This window comes from Vanellus vanellus, assembly GCF_965231255.1.
Source record: "Vanellus vanellus genome assembly, chromosome: 1".
NCBI classification, from domain to species: domain Eukaryota; kingdom Metazoa; phylum Chordata; class Aves; order Charadriiformes; family Charadriidae; genus Vanellus; species Vanellus vanellus.
Window position 1 is genome coordinate 32,171,962 of NC_138905.1, and position 19,618 is coordinate 32,191,579.

General features: G+C 39.6%; 1 protein-coding gene across 1 annotated transcript in view; it reads left to right on the forward strand.

Annotated features, from left to right (window-relative positions):
- The first annotated feature begins 1,086 nt into the window (after positions 1–1,086).
- PNPLA8 (patatin like domain 8, phospholipase A2) overlaps positions 1,087–19,618 on the forward strand; it is a 42,016-nt gene continuing 23,484 nt past the window's right edge. Inside the window, exons 1-7 of the mRNA XM_082498686.1 lie at positions 1,087–1,158; positions 1,878–3,094; positions 4,282–4,431; positions 5,652–5,803; positions 7,557–7,651; positions 13,480–13,651; positions 18,521–18,578. Of these exons, the coding sequence (XP_082354812.1) occupies positions 1,970–3,094; positions 4,282–4,431; positions 5,652–5,803; positions 7,557–7,651; positions 13,480–13,651; positions 18,521–18,578 (1,752 nt within the window). The 5' untranslated portion in view covers positions 1,087–1,158; positions 1,878–1,969. The remainder of the gene's footprint in view (positions 1,159–1,877; positions 3,095–4,281; positions 4,432–5,651; positions 5,804–7,556; positions 7,652–13,479; positions 13,652–18,520; positions 18,579–19,618) is intronic.

Sequence of the window (19,618 nt, forward strand, 5' to 3'; positions counted from 1 at the left end):
GGCAGGCCGTTCCAGTGCTTGACAACTCTTTCAGTGAAGAAATTTTTCCTTCAAAAACGCGGGGAGGGATACACCCGCGGCCAGAGAAGAGCTAGGCCGGGCAGGGACCCCCCTCCCCTTCCTCCTTACGGCCCCCTCGCTCCCAGCGCCTCCGGGAAAGAGGCGGGGAGGGGTGGGGGGCGGCACCAAGGCCCCGGCGCCGCCGAGCAGCGCCGAGTAGGACCCGCTCCGCCCTCACCGACCGGACTCGGGACAACGGCCACCCCCACACCCGCCCCGCGCCGTGCTGAGGCGATGCAGGCTCGGCCCCGCCCCCCGCGTGCCGCTCCGCACGTCGCCGCCCGTAGCTCCCGCGCAAGCGCCGCCGCCGCCACGGCCGTGACCTTGCCCCGCCCCACAGGCTTGCGGGCCGCCTTACGCCACACCGCCCGCTTCCCCCTCCCTGTGGCGGCGGGTGAGGCGGCGCGTGTCTCAGCTGTTTCCGGCGTGCGGGGCACGGCGCAGGCGCAGTAGCGCCGCCCGGGTGGCCGCTCCGCGCCCCTGTCGGTGTCGCCGCCGCCGCCGCCCTCCTCCTCCTCCTCCTCCTCCTCCTACTCCTCTTCCCCTTCCCCGCTCCGCCGGGCTGGCACCGCACGGGCCGCGGCTGCTCCGTTCGTGAGGGGCGGCAGGCCCTGCCTGGCGCTCGGCGGCGGCCTGGGGAGCGGGGAGGTGGGAGCCGTTGCCCAGCAGGTACCCGCCGCCGCCGGGCTGGGCCGCGGGGTGTAGAGGGGTGGGCAGGGGGTGGCGGCCAGCGCGTGCCAGGCACGCGGGACTCGCGTGCGTGACGCAGGGGTGGGTGTGGGCGCGTGACGTGGGGACCGCCACCTCCTGGCAGGGCCGGGGGCGGGGGGGGTGGTGGGGTGTGTGGGGAACGGGACGGGCCAGGACTCGCCGCTTGTTTACGAGGCCGCTCTCGAAATCGTTTCTGCGAAATGGCGCAAGGCAGAGAGCGAGGCCGCTCCCGCCCCCCCCCACCCCCCTTCCCGGGGCAGGAGGCGCCCGTGTCCCTATATATCTCCCCGCCCGCCGCCGTGGCCTGGAGGCCGTCGGTGACCCCGCAGGAGGGCTGGCAGGCGCGGGGCGGCACGGCCTGGGTTCGGGCGGCCGCTGAGGGAAAACGTAAGTAAGGGCGCTGCTGCCTGCGGCAGGGTCGCCTCTGCTGTTGTTGCTTTGGCGTCGGCCTGCGCAGGTATAGGCCTGCCCGAACCCCTCTGGCACTCCTCACAGCAGCCGGGGGAGTCTGGGCTTGCCATTGAGGCGAGTAGTGGATTCGCGCAGGCGGTGTCAGCGCAGCTCTTGAGTACTGTGTAAAACTCTGATCCACCCCAGAAGCATCCTTCTCGGTAGAGTGAGGGATCATATACTGCCCTCAGCTCTTAGGATAGAACTCGTGGCTTTATACTGAAGCTTTGCTCAAAGAGTTGTTGCCCTTTCCTCCCTGGGAGGAATTCTGCCAAGGGCTGGTTATGGAATGAAAGTTTCCTTTGAAATTTGGGCTCTGCACAAAATAATTTGCTAAAGAGATACGTATTTCTCTCTATTGGAAAGACCAGCAAGTAATTTTATGGGTTGCTAAATGCTTTCGACAGGTGTTCTGTATTGCTCAAGATGGACTTAAATTGGCCTTTAAGGAATAATGTGTTGAAATAAAAATGTTGGGATGGTACTGCTAAATGTCCTGATCAGTAGATATTCCCCATGAGATTATTTGATTTGAATGTTTATCTGTCGTTACTGAAAGAATAAGTAAGCTGCAGCTGCTTTAAGCAACTCTGTGATTTTAGTTTAACTTGTTACTGGTTTTGGGTTTCCATTGGTGTGTTTTTCTTCTTTTTCAGACAACACCGTGGTATGAGACTTATTTATTGAAATATATTTTCTGGATTGAAGTAGACAAGCAACATAGAAAAGGTGCAATTATTTATAAGTAATGACAGTTCATTTATCTTTAGATGCATATTTGTTTTTTGTGATTAGCCCAAAAAGTCTTTGGTGGAAGCAAAGAAACAAATACCTGTATTTGTATAGATCTAAAGTCTATTGGAGGATAAATCATGCCATTCACCCAAGAGTTTTTCATACAAGTGAGACTCGGTGTAAATGGGCCAGAAGCAGAACATTTTGGTACAACAAATACACTTACAGCCATGACTTCTTATACTACAGAGTTTCTAAACTTTTAACTTCTTCTTCCAAAGGACTTACAAAAGTGAACAATCGCATGTCACGAATTAAGAATACTATAGATTCTGTTTCAAAGGCAGTGTCTGGCACTCACAGTGAACTGGTTTCACGGATTGCGCGATTAAAGACACACTCAGGTGCTCTGGGAAAAGCAAATAAAAGTAATGCAGATGCAAATAACATCAATGCAAATCTAGAAAATGATAAACAAGTCATAGATGCCAAAACTCAGGAGGATTGCAACAGGGGCCCAGCTGCAAAGAAATCCACTTGTGCAAATGAAAACTCGGAGTCTATGTTAGTATGCTCAAGTGGCACTCATCAAGATGCTCCAGAAGATTCAGCGTCTAGTAAAACACACCTTTTTCATATTAGCTACTTTTCTACAAATTTTGGAGAGACTTACAACTTTGTAGCTGATCATATCAACTGGTACTTTAACAGTAATTCTGTTATGGAACGAGAGAAAAAAAGGAATGCTTTATTACAGGACTCTAAAAGTGAAGAAAGGAATAAGCTTGATTCATCAGAAAGTACTGTAACGAGTGAAGAAAAGACAGTGGATTCACCAGCTACTGTAGCTCCTGAAGCAGAGACTCCGGGTGCTCTAAAGACAAATACTGCTGTTCCAGTTTCCACTAAAAAAAGTATTGCAAACTTTCTTTCATATCCCAGTAACAGCGTACAAGCTTTTGTAGACAGTTACATCGGTGGGTTGGTTCCCAAGTTAAGGTCCGATACAAAAGTTGTTTCACAAGAAAAGAGTAAACAGCCAGAACAAGAAGTGTCTGAGAAAGATGAGGAGGACAAAGCAAAAGAGGCCAAGACTGCAGAAGAGAGGGAAAGGCATCTGTCTCTTCAGAGAGAAAAGGTAAGCCTGTCTTTATATATTATTTCTATGTATATTTTATACAAGTGTATATATACACTATACATACATGTATGTGTATATAGCTATATGTAAACTTGCATATCATAGAATAGTTTGGGCTGGAAGGGACCTTTAAAGGTCATCTAGTCCAACCCCGCTGCAATGAGCAGGGACATCAACTAGATCAGATTGCTTAGTGCCCTGTCCAACCTGACCTTAAACATTTCCAGGGATGGGGCATCCACAACTTCTCTGGGCAACGTGTGCCAGTGTTTCACCACCCATATTGTAAAAAAGTTCTTCCTTATATTTAGTCTAAATCTTCCCTCTTTTAGTTTAAAAATGTTACCCCTTGTCCTATTGCAACAAGCCCTGCTAAAAAGACTTGTCCCCATCTTTCTTATAAGCCCCCTTTGAGTACTGAAAGACTGCAGTAAGGTATACACACATACATACTTACATAAATGAGTATATACCTATGTATATACTTACATACATAAAAGTATATCTATATATACTATATACATACACATATGTTTATTTATATGCATATGTACATATAAGTATGTACTTATATAAATGAGTATATACTTATACGCATAGAAAACCTATATAAACTTATATATACATACTCTAAGTTATGTAAACTTACATATCTATATACTTAAATATATAAATGTCTGTATATGTATATAAAAATGTGTATATACTTTTTATGTAAGTACATACATCTATATGTAGGTTTATATATAAAGTGTGTAGTACGTGTGTGTATAGTATATACAGATACTGACTTTATGTATATGTAGAGAAAGAGTACATAAATATAGATAGATCTAGTTGCTTTTTTGTTGTTGTAGTTATAGCAGTCTTGCACTCCTTACTGGTCCAAATATTATGATTTCACAGTTGCCCTGAAAATACATCTGAGTACATGCTGATACATGTTTGTTTGGTATATTGTTGCTGTGAGCTTCCTTTATTTATTTTTCTGGTAAACAAAGAATCAAAAGGTTGCCTGTTTATGTTTAAGCAATGCTTACTTGGAGCCTGTAGCAGATCTCTGGTACAACATGCTGTCCATTACTTCTGAGAAATCTTAAAATAACAGTTTGGAATTAGTCTTGACAAATTGTACACATTTCTTAGAGTAGTTTTATGTTATCTGTATAACTTTGTTTTTTTAGATTATTGCAAGAGTGAGTATTGATAACAGGACTCGAGCTTTAGTTCAAGCCCTACGAAGATCCTCTAATCGAAGAGTCTGTATCAGCAGGGTTGAAGAACTGACCTATCATCTTCTAGAATTTCCAGAGAGCAGAGGAGTTGCAATTAAGGTGCAAATTGTCTTTATACTTAGCCAAAAAATAAATACCTGACAGACAATTGAAGTAGAATAACATAAAACTTTCTTCTGTGCTTTTGCGGGCTAGTCATATTTTCTCTTTGTAAAGATTGCAATGTGAATGTCTACAGCTATTTTTTAGCTGGTTCAAGCAGACTCTCATGCAAACTATCAGTAGTTTAGCTAAAGGCTCTTAAGATTGCAGTGTTTAATTTAGAAGCATACAGCATTGTCATGTGGATAGATAGTATAGCTTATTGTAGTGGTAGAGGTAGAGGGAAGGTCGTACACTGTGTCCTCTGTTGCAAGTGACCAGACGGGAATGTACAGTACAGTTGATCTGTATATGCACAACAGTTTTTATGCTTGTTTGCATGTTTCCTTTGAAGAGAGGTGACGAGTGGAATATAACCATCAAATAAGTTCATGTAATCTAGTCCTACTCATTCTCTTTCCTGCAGTGAGAGGACAGGAGGTGGGTGATAGACTATTCGAGCAGTACTACCCAAATCACAGCATTTGTCAGTCCCATGCCTTTTTCCACAAGATGTGACAGGTGTGTGACATAGACCATAGAATTGCTGGAAAGGAGATCTTCGGGAATGGAGTGCAGGCCAGATGAATCATCCGGGCAGGGTATGAGTCAAGCGTCCACATGAATAGATGCAAATTACTTTGTTATGAAAGAGTACATTCTCTACTCCCATTTTGTTTATAATAACTCTGTATCTTTGTGATAATATTTGACGTTTTAAAATTAGCCAGTGTGAGGAAGAGTGTTAGTTTTTGGTTTGTTTTAATATTAGTGCACTTAGAAGGCATTTCCAATTTTGAAGCAGTGTGATATTTATTGAGCAAAATCTGGGATTTTAGCTATACTTGTGCTCCATACTTGAGTTGGCCAATGTGACATTGAAGTCAATAAAACTAAACTGGTAAATATAGCTTTTCTCGCTGTTCAAAAGATTTACTTTTCATCTTGATTGCTTAATTCTGATAGGTAGTTACTTTAGCAATGAGGTGTGTATGACATACTATTGGAGTCCTTTCTTTCCCTTGTTAGAAAGAGAGATGGGTTAATACAGATTAAAGATGTTTTCCTCCGAGTTTAACTAATTTATTACTTTTAGGCTTAAATGCCAAACTAGTACATTTAAGCATGGATTCTCTTGGTATAAACATATAGTTAGAATGAAATATATTTATCAACAGGAAAAATTAATCCCATGCCTACTGCGACTGAGACAGGCAAATGACGAAAGTCTTCAGGCTGCTGTTAGAGAGACTTTAGCTATAATTGGATATACAGACCCTGTGAAAGGCTGGGGAATTCGAGTCCTTGCTATTGATGGAGGAGGAACAAGGTAAAACCTATGGGTTTTTTTAATATATTTGTAACCTTATTCATACTGTAACTGGAAAGTTTATCTTTGATAAGTTTGTGCCCAGAGATGCAATTTATGATTTACAGTTATGTTACGTTTGACCATCCAGGTGATGGGTATTATTTTTGTATGCATTTGTGCTTAAACTTCCATGCATTAGTATTCCTACAACACTGAAATTATGTACCCATTTAAAGTTGGTTACACACTTAAGTAGTTGGATTGGCTCTTTCTCCTTTTGGAAGTAAATTAAATGGTTGTTTGGGTTAGTCTGCTCAGAAATCTAATCTCAGAAATACAAAATTGATGTGAAATGCTAGAAGTAGTTTATACTCTTATGATTGTGTTGACTTAGTAATACAAAAAGTGTTCTTGTACTTGCTTGGAGGGCAACCTGCCTTTGCAGGACTGGTCTCATATAAAAGAATGAATAGGCTAGTGGTGAAAGCTATTCTAGCTGTGCTGTTGATTTATATTTCTTCTACAGCAAATGTTTTTTGTTTTTTTTTTTTTAAATAAATATGCACCACATGTTCTTAGTTACATGTGCCCTAGTTCTGCATGAATTTATGCACCTACCGCAATTTGCAAGGAGTTGTAGCAGAAGCATGTTCATTAAATTTGTTTTCAGGCTTATTTGAAGAAATCTTGTTGGCATATATTTACTGATTCACAAATCTTTATTGGTAGAAAGTGTGGAGTTAGTTACTGGCAAAATATAGTTTCATGAACTTTTTGTTTCCCCATAGTATTTCTTTACTTGCATCAAAGTCAGTTGTATTCAATAAGGAGTAAGTGTATGTCACAACTTCAACATTTGTGTTTCCAAAAGTTCATTGTAAACCATGAAGATTTAACCAAGTAGAAAGAAGCATGCAATATGTATAAAGTGTGTTAACTTTTCTGTTGGATTTCTCGGGGAGTGACATTATAATATACTGCATATTTAGAAAGCGGTATTTACATCTATCACACTAAATGAAACAAGTCCAGAGAGTGAGCCTGAGTACTGACTACTGGCTGTTCTGCCACTTAATTGGTGGTGTTCGGCTGGTTGTAGTTTTGAACTGGGTTGATTAGTGCTCTTCAGCACAAGCCAGGACAGATTTGGGGTCAGCATGCAGGAGGTGCCATTCTCAGTGGAATGCGTTTGCCAGATGATACTTGGTTTGGTGCTCCTTTTGCCATATGCAGTTCTCTAGCTCTATCTCAGCACAGTTAGCACCTTTGAATGGCAGATACTCTTGTCTTGTGCTATAGAAGCACAAGTCCGATGGTCTGGAATGCGTCTCTCCGATTATTTCAGACGCATTGAATTGAGGCAAAAAAAAAACACAGACGGAAAAATACTATGTCCCAAGGGGCATTGTATAGCCCTGTTAAGACCAGACTTTTAAGTGCCATGTGGTGTGGATATAGATAAAAGCTATCCTGAGTCTACATCTGCAGAAGATGGTCATCCCTGAGCCTTTGCTACAGAACAGTATGGCTACAAAACAGTATGGCTGTAGCTGTTGAATACTATTTTTGGTATGCCTATGTCATTTATATTTAGTATTCGTAATTCCATTTTAATTGTGTTCTGCTACTCTTTCATTCCCTGAAATACTCAGGATTCTTACTGTTGTAGTCATTCAGTTACAATTAGTTACAATTAAGCAAAGATGGGCTTAATTAGAGCTATGTAAGATTAAACAACCATTGTACGTGAAGGGTTTTTTTTGTGTTTCAGGGGTTTAGTTGCACTTCAGACTCTACGGAAACTAGAAGAACTAACTGGAAAGCCGGTTCATCAACTTTTTGACTACATTTGTGGTGTAAGCACAGGTAATTAAGCCACACATTGGAATTTTGCTATCAATATAGTATAAGAACATCTGAAAATAAATGTAGATTTTTCAGAACTTGATGGTTTCTGACTTTGAGTGTAAGCTGGGAAAGTACAGGTGTGATTTCTAAAGTCTTTTTTCTTTTGAATAAGAACTTTGGGTGATTCTTGATACGCTCATAACTTCAAACTGAATTGTCATTTTTTTCAACAAATGTGAAACCTTCATTTTGCGCACAGATACAAATATCTTAGATATTTATGGGGCTTTACAGACAGCTAAGGTAATGTCCCTCAGGGACTAATGCTGGGCCAGTAGTGTTTCCTCTCTTTACTGATGACCGCAGCAGGACAGAGTGCGCCTGTAGCAAGATCTTGGATGACACTAAATTAGAGGAAGTAGTCAGTACAGTGAATGCCCTCTGTTCAGATTGGCCTGTGCAGGCTGGAGAAATGGCTCGACAGGAATCACCTAAGGTTCAGTAATACCAAGTGCCAAGCACTCCATCTGAGGTGGGCTGACAGGCTAGAAACCGGCTTTACAGAAAAAGGCCTGGTCCTGTTGGAACAAGTTGAACATGAATCGTCAATGTACCCTTGCAGCAAAGAAAGCTGACCATGTATTTGTTTGTATGCACAAAAACGTACCCAACAGATTAAGGGTCTCTGTGTGGCCACTGTATGTCTAGTTTTAGATTTCTCAGTAGATCCTTAATCTGTTGCGTATGCTCTTGTACATACAGGGTGAGTCTGGCAGAGGCCATGTAGATGGTCAGGGGACTGGAGGTCATGACAAAAAGGGAAGAGTGCAACATCTGGGTTTATACAGCTGTAAGAAGGGAAGGCTAAGGGGAGGCCTTGTTGCTAATAGGAAAATACAGAGAAGATGAAGCTAGGCTCTTCCTGAAGATGCACAGTGATGGGAGAAAAGCCAACAGACAAGTTGGAATACGGGAAGTTACGATTTGGTTTAAGGAATCATGTTTTCCTTGCAAGGATGGTCAGACACTGGAAAGAGTTGCCTGCACACACTGTGGAATCTCCATCCCTGTAGACAATCAAAACTCGGCTGAACAAGTCCTGAGTAACCTGTTCTAATTGAACCTGTTTGAACAGGAGGTTGGACTAGATGACCTACCAGCCTTAATTGCTCTGTGACTCCATGATAGTTTACTCCTCCCTTGGAAGTAGGAAACTCTAAAGCATAACTTTCTTTTAAAAAGGCAGTCATCTCTTTTGGAAATGATACTAGACCAGTAGCAGCATAATGCTGATTTCTAACATCTAACACCCTCTAGAGCGGGTCCAGAGGAGGCCACAAAGATAAGAGGGCTGGAGCACCTTTCCTATGAGGATGGGCTGAGAGAGTTGGGGTTGTTCAGCCTGCAGAAGAGGATGCTCAGGGGAGACCTTATTGTGGCCTTTCAGTATCTGAAGGGTGCCTACAAGAAAGTTGGAGAGGGACTTTTTACAAGAGCATGTAGTCATAGGGTGAGGTATAATGGCTTCAAACTGAAAGAGGGTAGATTCAGATTAGATATCAGGAAGATATTTTTCACTGTGAGGGTGGTGAGACACTGGAACAGGTTGCCCAGAGAAGTTGTAGAAGCTCCATCCCTGGAAGTGCTCAAGGCCAGGCTGGATGGGGCTTTGAGCAACCTGGTCTAGTGGGAGGCGTCCCTGGCCATTGCAGGGGGGTTGGAACTAGATCTTCTTTTAAGGTCCCTTCCAACCCAAACCCTTCTATGATAAGATGTATGCTGTAGTTCAATAGCTCAGTTTCCTTTAGAAACCCAAATTCTTCAATTTTTTTGCACAATGCTCGTCTTCCATACAGTTTAATTTAGAAATAACACTAAATGCTGATCACCATGACTAGATACAATGTTTGTGTTTCCAGAGATTTGCTTAGTAAGCTCAAAATAGCAGAGAAGAGGAGAATGTTTAGGTCTGCTAGACAGAATTTGTCTGTAGGCACAATATAGTTCCCTGCTTTACGATTTTAATAGTCTTTGAAAAGGAAATTCTTTGTTAATTAGTTTAGCAGTCAGTGGTTGGTTTTTTTTGGAACATAGTTTCATTAACCAAACACTTCTCTAATGTCTCCTTCAATCATTATGAAGACATTTTATCTTTGGTAAAGAGGCCTGGTGTTCTTAATTCGATCCCACTACTCTGATTAGAACTAACTTTATTCTTAATTTTTCACCAGATTGTGGGGTTTGTACTGCTAGTAGGTGCTTAAAATGTTCTTTTAAGCTTTGTTTACACTATCAAGCATTTGTTTGTGGTACTTCAGTTTGCAATAATTGGTGACAAGACATGGCTGGGAGAGGTTGTACATATCTGTCAGCATGTGCTAGCAGTGTACTTTACCGTTTCAATTTGTGTTGATGGTACATATGCCAACAGAATTTGCAGAAGCTTGCAGCTGGATGAATAGTGGTTTAAAGAGTGATGTATTAAATGAAAGGAAGGATGCCTCTTGTGCATTACAGGTGTTTTTTTTTTTTTTTTTCTGATGTGCTTTTCATCTCTTACCATCATTTAGCTGGTTTGCCTTGGAGGTTTAGAAATAAGCAGTTTGCTGTGAATTCAGTGTTATAGGGTCTGTCTTTGTAGTTAGCTTCCCTGTACTTCACTAGTGGTCATAGGGTGTAAATGTAGTTGCAGAGAAAGGTCACTGTAATGATGCTGTAATGGGCCCTGCATACTTAGGTCACCTGCCTGTTGCTGAGCACAGTATCTGGGCATAGAAGCACCAGAAAATCTGCAAGCACATGCAACACAGCGATGGCCACTGAACTTTCCTTATGGGGAACCAAGTTAATGAAAATTCTGTACCAAGTTTGTGCCTGTTCTGTGCAAAAATCCAGAGATGAAAACAAAGCAGTTGAGAGGAAGAAGTGCCATTCTGCCATGAACTGAGCTGGTGGGAATTCTGTAAGTGAGGGTGATAATCACTGTTGTCTGGATTATGACATGCTTTTACAGATGCACAGACCACTTAACCCATTGAGGAAAACTTACCTGCAGGTATGCTGTGGGTGTGGCTTGTATGTTCTTTTAACCACTCATTCAGTCTCCCAGTATAGCAAAGATACCTCTCAATAGTAGTGCACTTAACAATTCAGTCACAGGAAGCAGTTTATAACATCAAGAGTATGTCATCAGGCAAAGTATGTACTACCCCATTTTCAAATGTGCTGGCCTGCTCCAAGAATTTTAAAAATACATGTTTTTTCCTAAAATTCTGTATTGTTCTAATAATTAGTGCCATTCGGGTGCATCATATGAGAGATTAGATCATTGACATGCTGTGATCAAAGGTTCTCTACGCGTGCTGTTTTCCAGTGCGTTCTGCTACAAAGACATCTGAATTGTACTGGTCTCTTTGATCATCAGTTTTGGATGTATGTGAAGGTTGCATAAGGACTTCACGTAAGAATATTCTCCCAAAATATTCCTCCCAAGTTAAGAACAGCATTGGGCTAGTGCCCCCATGTATTCTCCCAGACTTCAGTACTTCAGTGATTTGCAGATAAGGCGTCTGTGTAAACAAAATGGGTATCTTTCTGTGTTGGTGATTTATTATTATTTTTTTTTTTAAACCCATGATGTCTTTCCAGTTTTGAAATGCATTTTGAAAACCTTTCTGATAGAAAAGGTATTTTTTTCAGGAGAATTCACGAGTAAGTCAGGTCATGCTATTATAGAGCTGGCAGCGTCCTTAGGAAGTTATCTTGTTTCCCAAGGGAAGGGTCAGCTGTGTGTGTTTCGCTATTGACAATTTTGTAAGATTTTGAATCATGTCATACCTCTTCAGAAAATTTGTGCTAGTGCTACGCTGTCTTTACGTTTGAGGAAAAAAAATCCAGGTGTCTAATATGGATCTTCCTGTGGATGTTCAAATTTTTTTCCTCTTGTCCTGACTCCCCAGGAACATGGATAACAGATTCTTTCTTTTCTCCTTGCAGCAGCCTTCTGTGCATTTAAAGGCTTTTCTCATAGCTTGTTTACTCAGACCTTCTTTACAGACTGATTTCCTTGATGTGTGATGGGGTTTTGGGGACTTTTTTTGTGTATTTCTTCTGTTGTTTTCAATTGGTCTGTGTCTTTTTTGAAGAATGTAATTTAGGTACAGGTATAGCACTTCAGCTGAAGTCTTACTAGCACCAAATAAGGAAGGAGTACTTCCGTCTTTCAGGTTATATTTTTGCTTATGTGTCTTATTAGCCAGCTGTATCCCTGTGTTCTTCAAGATATGCTTCTTAGCCTCCCAGGTTTTATTTAGTTCCCCCTCCCCCCCCCCCCCCCCCCCGAAGTGTTGGCCTGGTTGAGATGGTGGGATGGTGACTGGAGTGTAGGAGTCTCTGATACAAAGCAGGATGTGATGGAAGCATCAGAAACTTTTTTCACTGGACCACCTGGTGGAGCCTGCACTGTATCTTTGATTTTGATCTTACTCTCCTGTGAGTGTCTTATGACCATCCAGCAGGTTTCAGCAAAGCCCTCTAATGTGTACCTTGACTCTGGTATTATCTACTGCCACTTGTGTGCTGATGTGGACTGCAGGTTTTGGTGCTGTTTCTCAGGAGGTGAAGTGAAAATGAGTTTGCATTTTGTATGAATTTTGGCTCTTTGGCTTTGAAACTGTTCACCAAAATAGGAAATGCATGATATTCTAGAATTGGTGCTGGAGAGTTAATAGGAAAAGAAGGTAGCAGAGGATTTGCATGATTGAGGAAAATGGTGTTTCTCTGCTGCTAGATGTTTACTCTGTGGTGAATACAGGCATTGGTGATTTGGCAGTTGAGTAGGTTTCTGTTGATGAAACTTTCATGTGTCAAGTAGCCCCCGGTATATTAAGCATGTGGGCTACAATTTTAAAAATTGAGACCATCAATCCACTGACACTCAGCTATCATAGTGGTGGGGTTTGTGAGAGCAAAAGCAGCTTTGAAAGTCATGTTTCCTTTAAAGCCTTCTGTAACTTTCTTTATGTAGTTCTTTCTGCATATGCGTTTTATTCTTACTCTCTTTCAAGAATTTCTCCTTTTTAAAATTAATTTTATTCAAACCTATTGCATTCACTTCCAAATTGGACAAATCATGTCGTAATTATTCCTAATGCTTAATTACATGTCCTCCCAGTATTGCACAATGAGATTTAAAGGTTGCATATGTCCTTTTCAGTTTAACATATCTCAGAATTGTAGTGATGCATTAATTGTATTTTTCCACAGTCTTTTTAATGGCATTCTATATCCATGCTTTTTGGTTACTGTTGTTTTGTTCCTTCAAGGGTAGGTCATATATGGGTTTTGAGGCACACACTAGATGGCAGTATGTATGAATGACTAATTTTAAATGGTTGCAACCAAATGTGTTCCAAACTAGTCAAAACTCCTTTCTTTTTATGGAATTTTCCTAGAATTTTTCTTTACTGACTCAGAGTTTGCCAGATAGCAAGTAATGCTCCAAATATATTTTTAATACCACAGCATCAATTTCTCTTACTCATTTCTCTTTCCAGATAAAGCAGTGGATTTAATTTGCTTTCTGCCATATACATGTTTGCAGGGGTGAAATCTGAGAAATGAAATAATGCAATTTTCAACTTCTTATAGTTCTGTTTTTGAAAGTAGACTATTCCTGTCTTGTATATGTCCTTTAAAACATCGTCTGTGATCTTTGAACAGGAATTTAGTGATAGAAATGTCAGCTGGTCTTCCCTTTTCGAGATAGATGTTCTGCTTTATTGATAATCCATCTTTATAATCTTATTCCAGGCTATATTTTACATTTCAAAATATTTCTTCTTCAGGGGCTATATTAGCTTTTATGTTGGGGTTGTTCCATATCCCTCTGGATGATTGTGAAGAACTGTATCGCAAGTTAGGATCAGATGTTTTTAAGCAGAATGTGATTGTTGGAACAGTCAAAATGGGTTGGAGCCACGCCTTTTATGACAGTGACATCTGGGAAAAAATGCTCAAGTAAGTAAAAAATGATCAGGTGAGAAGTACTTAGTATAATGTTTGAGAGCCTGTGGTTTTGTCATTGTTTCACTGGTAAGCATATTTTTAAAACAAGTAGAAAGGATTAGCATATACTTGCATTCTTTCGAAATAGCTGTTTTCATATTTACCAAAACATTGAAAGCCTTTAATGTAATGATTTCTGTTTCTGGGGAGTAAAATACGTTTTAGTGCACCAATTTCTGATTATATTCTTGTATGCTTGCCAGCTCTACTTGATCTGACTCATTATAGATCTGATACAAATTTTTCTAGCCACCTGCTGTGCCTTTTTTTCTTATAGGCGACATGGTGAGAAATGAAATAATCTGCTGTAGAAGGAATTTTTAATCTTAGCTGCTATATTGAGGGGTTTGCCCATTGCCCCTTTCTTTGAAAAGGGAAATGGGCTGTAAAGATTGCAATTAAAAAATATCTGTTGTGTCAGAGTTGCCAGTGAAAGGGTGTTTGTTTGTAGATATGTATACAAAAGCATTAACGGCTATTCAGGAAAAGTCACTGGAAGAAATGATTAACATTTATTACAAGTTTTATTACTTAGTTTTATTCATCTGTATTTGTATTGGTAGTTCCATTGTTTATAATTTTTAGCAAACTAATGTCATAGTTTCCCAAACAGTGTAAGCTGGCACTGCTACTAAAGAACTGATAAAGCCTTCTCTGAGACCAAATGTAAAAAAGCTGCTTTGGATAAGTAATAACAAATTCCTTTGGGAACATGATTAATGTGTTTTATAGGATTGAAGGAATTTTTTCTGGGCAGTATAGTGGGAATACCTGTGTTGCCTGAGTTCTAAGCATCTTACTTCTTTGCTGAAGTGGAGAGAGAGGCTTCCAAGCACCACTTCTGTGTGCTCTTGCATGGAATAAGTGTGTTTATCAAATGAACATCACGATGTTTTCTTCTCAGATGTCTGAAGTTCCTCTTTTTTTTTTTTTTTTTAAGAAAAGAGATTTTTCTCTGCCTTCCCTCTTCCTTTCCTGCCCAACTAAAAGAAGTCTTGTGAAAATCAAAATTACCTCATGTGAAAGTATTTTACATGCCATTAATTAAAATGCTATTACTCTTTACAGCTACATGTAACATGAGGGAGGTATGCACTCTCCTCTTGTGCAACAGACAGAAGCCAGGCAATTTTTATATTATCTATAGATTAAATTAAAAATTAAATTTACTGATCAACAAATGACTTTTTGTTGACCTAATTCTGCAATGTTGAAGGGAGACACTATGCAGACACAGCATTTTATTTAAACAGCAGGGATTCCTGCAGGCTTCCTTGTGGTGTGGAAGCCTAGAGCTAAGAAGGGAATTGAAAGGTTATACAGTATCTCTTTATGGCAATAAGAAGATCAGGTCTAACTTTTGATCATTGCATGGGAAAAGTGCTGCATGTTTTCTTTTGGTTTTTTTAATATATTTAAAAGCCTGACCTGTGCTGGGAGACTTTTTGTTGATTAAATGGTAGTAGACTTGTCAGCCTTGCTTGAAATAGAGAGTAACCATTTACCGTATACAGGCATACAACATACATTTAACCCTACCACAATATTGATGGTATTATTGTCTGTCAGAAAGTATTCTTGCTGAAAATAATTAAGCTAATGTTGCATGTATTAATGAGGCATGTTATAAATTCCATTTCTGAAAATGACAACTGATTTTGTTTAAATAAGTTTTATTCTGAGTGCTCTAGGGAATTGATTTTATGTCTTAAATATATGTTTATTTTAACACTTCTGATGTATTCCTTGGATTGCAGCTTGAGGACTAGTTTTAATCAATTACTTTTATTATTTTGTGCAGAAAATTATACTTGCCATGCATTGCATTTGCAAGAAGAACCTGGCTTATAGTTCCAAGTTTTCTGTTTTCTTTTGACTGTTGTTTATATATGCAGTTTTTTTCTTTCATACTGTCCTGAGAAGCTACTGGAGAAATTTGCTGAGCAGCTAGAGGTTTTCACAAACTAACTAAAATCCCGTATTGAGAATTTATAATCTTGAGAAGCAATCAAGCATTGTATAGACGGTAGGGTAAAAGTTACATATTCTCTGTTGGTAGGAAAATGGGTAATGCATGTGCTTGGTATTGCAAGTAATAATACTTCAAACCAATTTACGCAACAAATATTGAAGTATAAATTGAGACTGCTCTCCAGTGACTTGACAGGCAACACATTCTGTACCAGTTACTCACTCCAGACATACTTAACAGATTTTGCAGCGTTATCAGTGAGATGTTCTATATCTTTATGGAACATGGAATAGAAGTCCCTCTTCTACGTTTGATAAATAGTCATAGTTTCCTGGTACTTTTTGTTGTTAGAAGGAAGTAAAAGTTACAGTTTTGCCTTTCAAATTGAATGTTCTTTCTCCAGACTATTTGTACCCTGGCTGTAACCCATTAGAATGTTTCTGTAAGCATATCTTTGGCAATATGTTCTGCATAGCATTATTGAAATAAGTGTTGCAATATTAGTGACCTGAAGCAGTGGAAGAACAACATTTGCGAAGGAGACTTGTTTAGGTAGGTCACGTCTAGGGGACATAGGTCACAGACAGACACTAACAAAGCAGATAAATGGAAAAAATAGGATGGCAAATGTAATTATGTGTAAAGTAATAACCCATGAGTGGAAAAATGTAAAATACAGGATTTAACCTAATATAAAAAAGCGATTTGGGTGTTGTCATGGACAGTTTAACAAAACATCTGTATGCTTGTGATCAAACCAGATGATTCAGTGTGTGAGGACTGGGATTGAAAATACAGAAAATATTATAATGCTGTTATATTAATCCATGATATAGTTTCAATACTATTTACAGTCCCAGTTACCCTATTTTAGAGAATTATTCAGTTGGAAGATTGGTAAAAAGTAGCCAGTGACCTAAAGACAAATCACACAAAAGAATTGGGACTCTTTATCATTAAAAAAAGCAAACAAGTTAAAGCAGTAATTTGAGATAGTAAGATATCTTGAGGATTACCGTTCTCATCTCTTCAAGAACAGGGGACTGTTCAGAAAAATTAAAATTAGGAGACTTTCTCTTTTAATGCAGTATGTGAATAAACTGGAATTAATTGTGTTGTGACTTGGGTAAAGAAAACAATTGAAGTGAGGCTTGACAAAGACATTTATATAATACACAATAACAGTATTAATGCTAGCAACAAAACTAAAATAAATTTGGATTTATCTTTAGACCTTAATGTTTAAACTTGCATAGTAGTTCAAGGGATTTCTTGTACCTACTCTAAAGCATCAGTTTCTGTCCTTCATAAGAAACAAGATGTGAGAAAATAATTACTCGGTTTGACCATTCCTATTTTTAAGCAGTGGATATTGCTTATGCAGTTTTTTAATCGTTGCATTCAGGGTTTGGGAAAAAATATCTACTACAGATACTTAGGAAGAAGTAGGTGAAAGTGATGCAAATCAGTAGATGTCTTTCATATCTCACGTCTATCAATCTCATCTTTTTTTTCTGAACATTGCTAACTTCATGGTTTTGTGTGCCTTCCTCTCCTGTAATCAATTAGTGAGTGTAGATGGCACTCTTCCCCTTCCAGTTGATGACCGTGGGACTGGAGATAATGCATTTGTTGGAAAAAATAATATAAACCAGTGCTGTGGATATAAGAATTGTGTCAGCAGCAGTCTTCAATCATAGGACTAGAAGCTGTCCCCCTTCCTTCCTTCCTCTCAAAGACGCGTACACAGCCATCCTTCAAGCACAGATATCCAATAGCGAAACAGTAAATTGTCCTACCTCCAAATACAGTTTACTGTCTACATTGAGGACTAGATTGATAAAGGTGTTGTTTTTAACAGTGGAAGCACTACTACCTACTGTCACAGTACTGCAAGCTATAGGTGGATGATCTCTTAACAACAACACATGGAATCACCTTACTTAAAAAGTGTGGCAATACTGAAAACCGTCTTTGCAGAATAAGGTAGATGCACTACCTGTGTTTGTGGGCTGTATTCAAGGGGAGGGAGAAAACTTACTGATTTAAATGAAGGCCTGTTCGGAATCGTTATGGATGAGCACCCACTCTATAGTTTTGTACCTTTGCTGTAAGCAAATCAAAGTTGAAGCGGGTGCTGATACGATATTACTGGCTAGTATGCTGATACCCTCCAGTTTCCTGCACTATATGCAGGAGGGCTACCTTCTCGTTAGCAATTAGAATACTGACGCTAATGCTGATGTGATGATAAACTGCAATGTTGACCATTCATGTGATTTCACTGTCACATTTATAAAAATGTATGCATATGAAAAAATTCCACCTGAAAAATGGATGTTAAATGCATATTGAATTACTGTTATGGATGATGTGGGTTGGACTAGATGATCTCCAGAGGTCCCTTCCAACCCTATGATTCTATGATTACATGTAGATGTTTTAACTTCTAAATCATGTAGAATGTTGTCTGCCTGTCTTTGCTTTTGTTATCATAACAATTCAGGACAGTAATTTTCATTAAACGGTTTTATAGTAATTAAGAAGTTGATTTTTTTTAATTCTTAAATATAGCAAAGTAGTTGAGTAATCCTGATGGTTTATGGTTAAGTATGTGGTGAAGTGAGTAACTGAATCAAGACCTCAATCACTATTCAGACTTATTTCCAACAGCCTAAAAGGTTTGAAATATTGGTTCATTGAAATCACCCATAGACATCCAATCATTAAAGAGAAATCCAAGCATTGTTTCTTTTAAATGCAAAGTTCTCAGAAGTAAGGATGATAAAAATGTCTCTTGTTCATGCTAAACTGATGGAGCATTTTCAATTTTTTACACTTATTTGTAGAGAAAAAATGGGCTCAAACCTTATGATTGAAACTGCAAGAAATTCCAAATGTCCAAAGGTAAGTACATTTTTATAAGGTAAATACTAATTATGTATTCCACAAGTACTTTTAAGAGTTCTGAGTAAGGGTACTATCCCTAGAAGAATATTGGGTAAACAGCATGAGCATTGATACGCTCTCCAAGCTTCCGTACAAGATAAGCCATGCTTCTAAAGGATAAAAATTCATCAGCTTCTTAAACTTCTACAGCAATTTCTCAAATTTTTATTTAATGCTCTAAGTTAGAATGTGTTTCAGAGATGTTAAAAGGCTTATAAGCAGAGAAATACTACATCAGCTTCTTCAAGTTGTGCAAAGTTTGTTATTTCATATAAGAGAATTCTAGCATCTGGAGATGCTGCATGTCAGCTGTGTTCTCTATTATTGTGTGGTGAGAGAACAAGGTTTCTCCTTAGTTTATCTGGATTATCAATTTTTCTCCAGTCACGTTCATTTGCCTCAAGATCTCTACTCTTCGTATATGATCTAAAGGGCACCAATTAATTGGAGGGGTGTTACATAGAGCAACAGCACGAGAGTGAAAGATGAGAAAGCAAGGGTATTTTATTTTTGGTGAAGGATAGGGTGTGAAGAAAGAAGAGAAGTCTAATAGCATATATTTCAGAACAATCTGTAATTAACAGGTGTTTTGGTGTCATAGCACTATATTCAATGCTTTACTGTTAAATGGAAGATACATTTTTCTAAACATAGAAACATGTGCTTGACTGACTGTGTTCCTAGTCCATGGCTAAAAGAAGGACATGAAAAGGCTGGAGTGGTATGTTGCTTTCTGAGAGAGAAGCTGCCCTACGTTGACTTGAAAGTTATCTTTGAACCGGGATCTTTGGCTTCCTTCCATGTTCTTCAGTAATAAAATGCAAATATAAATAGAGTTGAAACTAACTATTCCCAGTAATTGCTTTGTAGTGCTGGCAGTGGTGCACTCTTTACAAGGCACAGCAAAATCAAAATAAAACAGCAGTTGTGTGCTCTGCTGCTGTTAAATTCATGGCAGATGGATTTTTCCAGAAGGTGCTCAGCACTTTACAACTTAG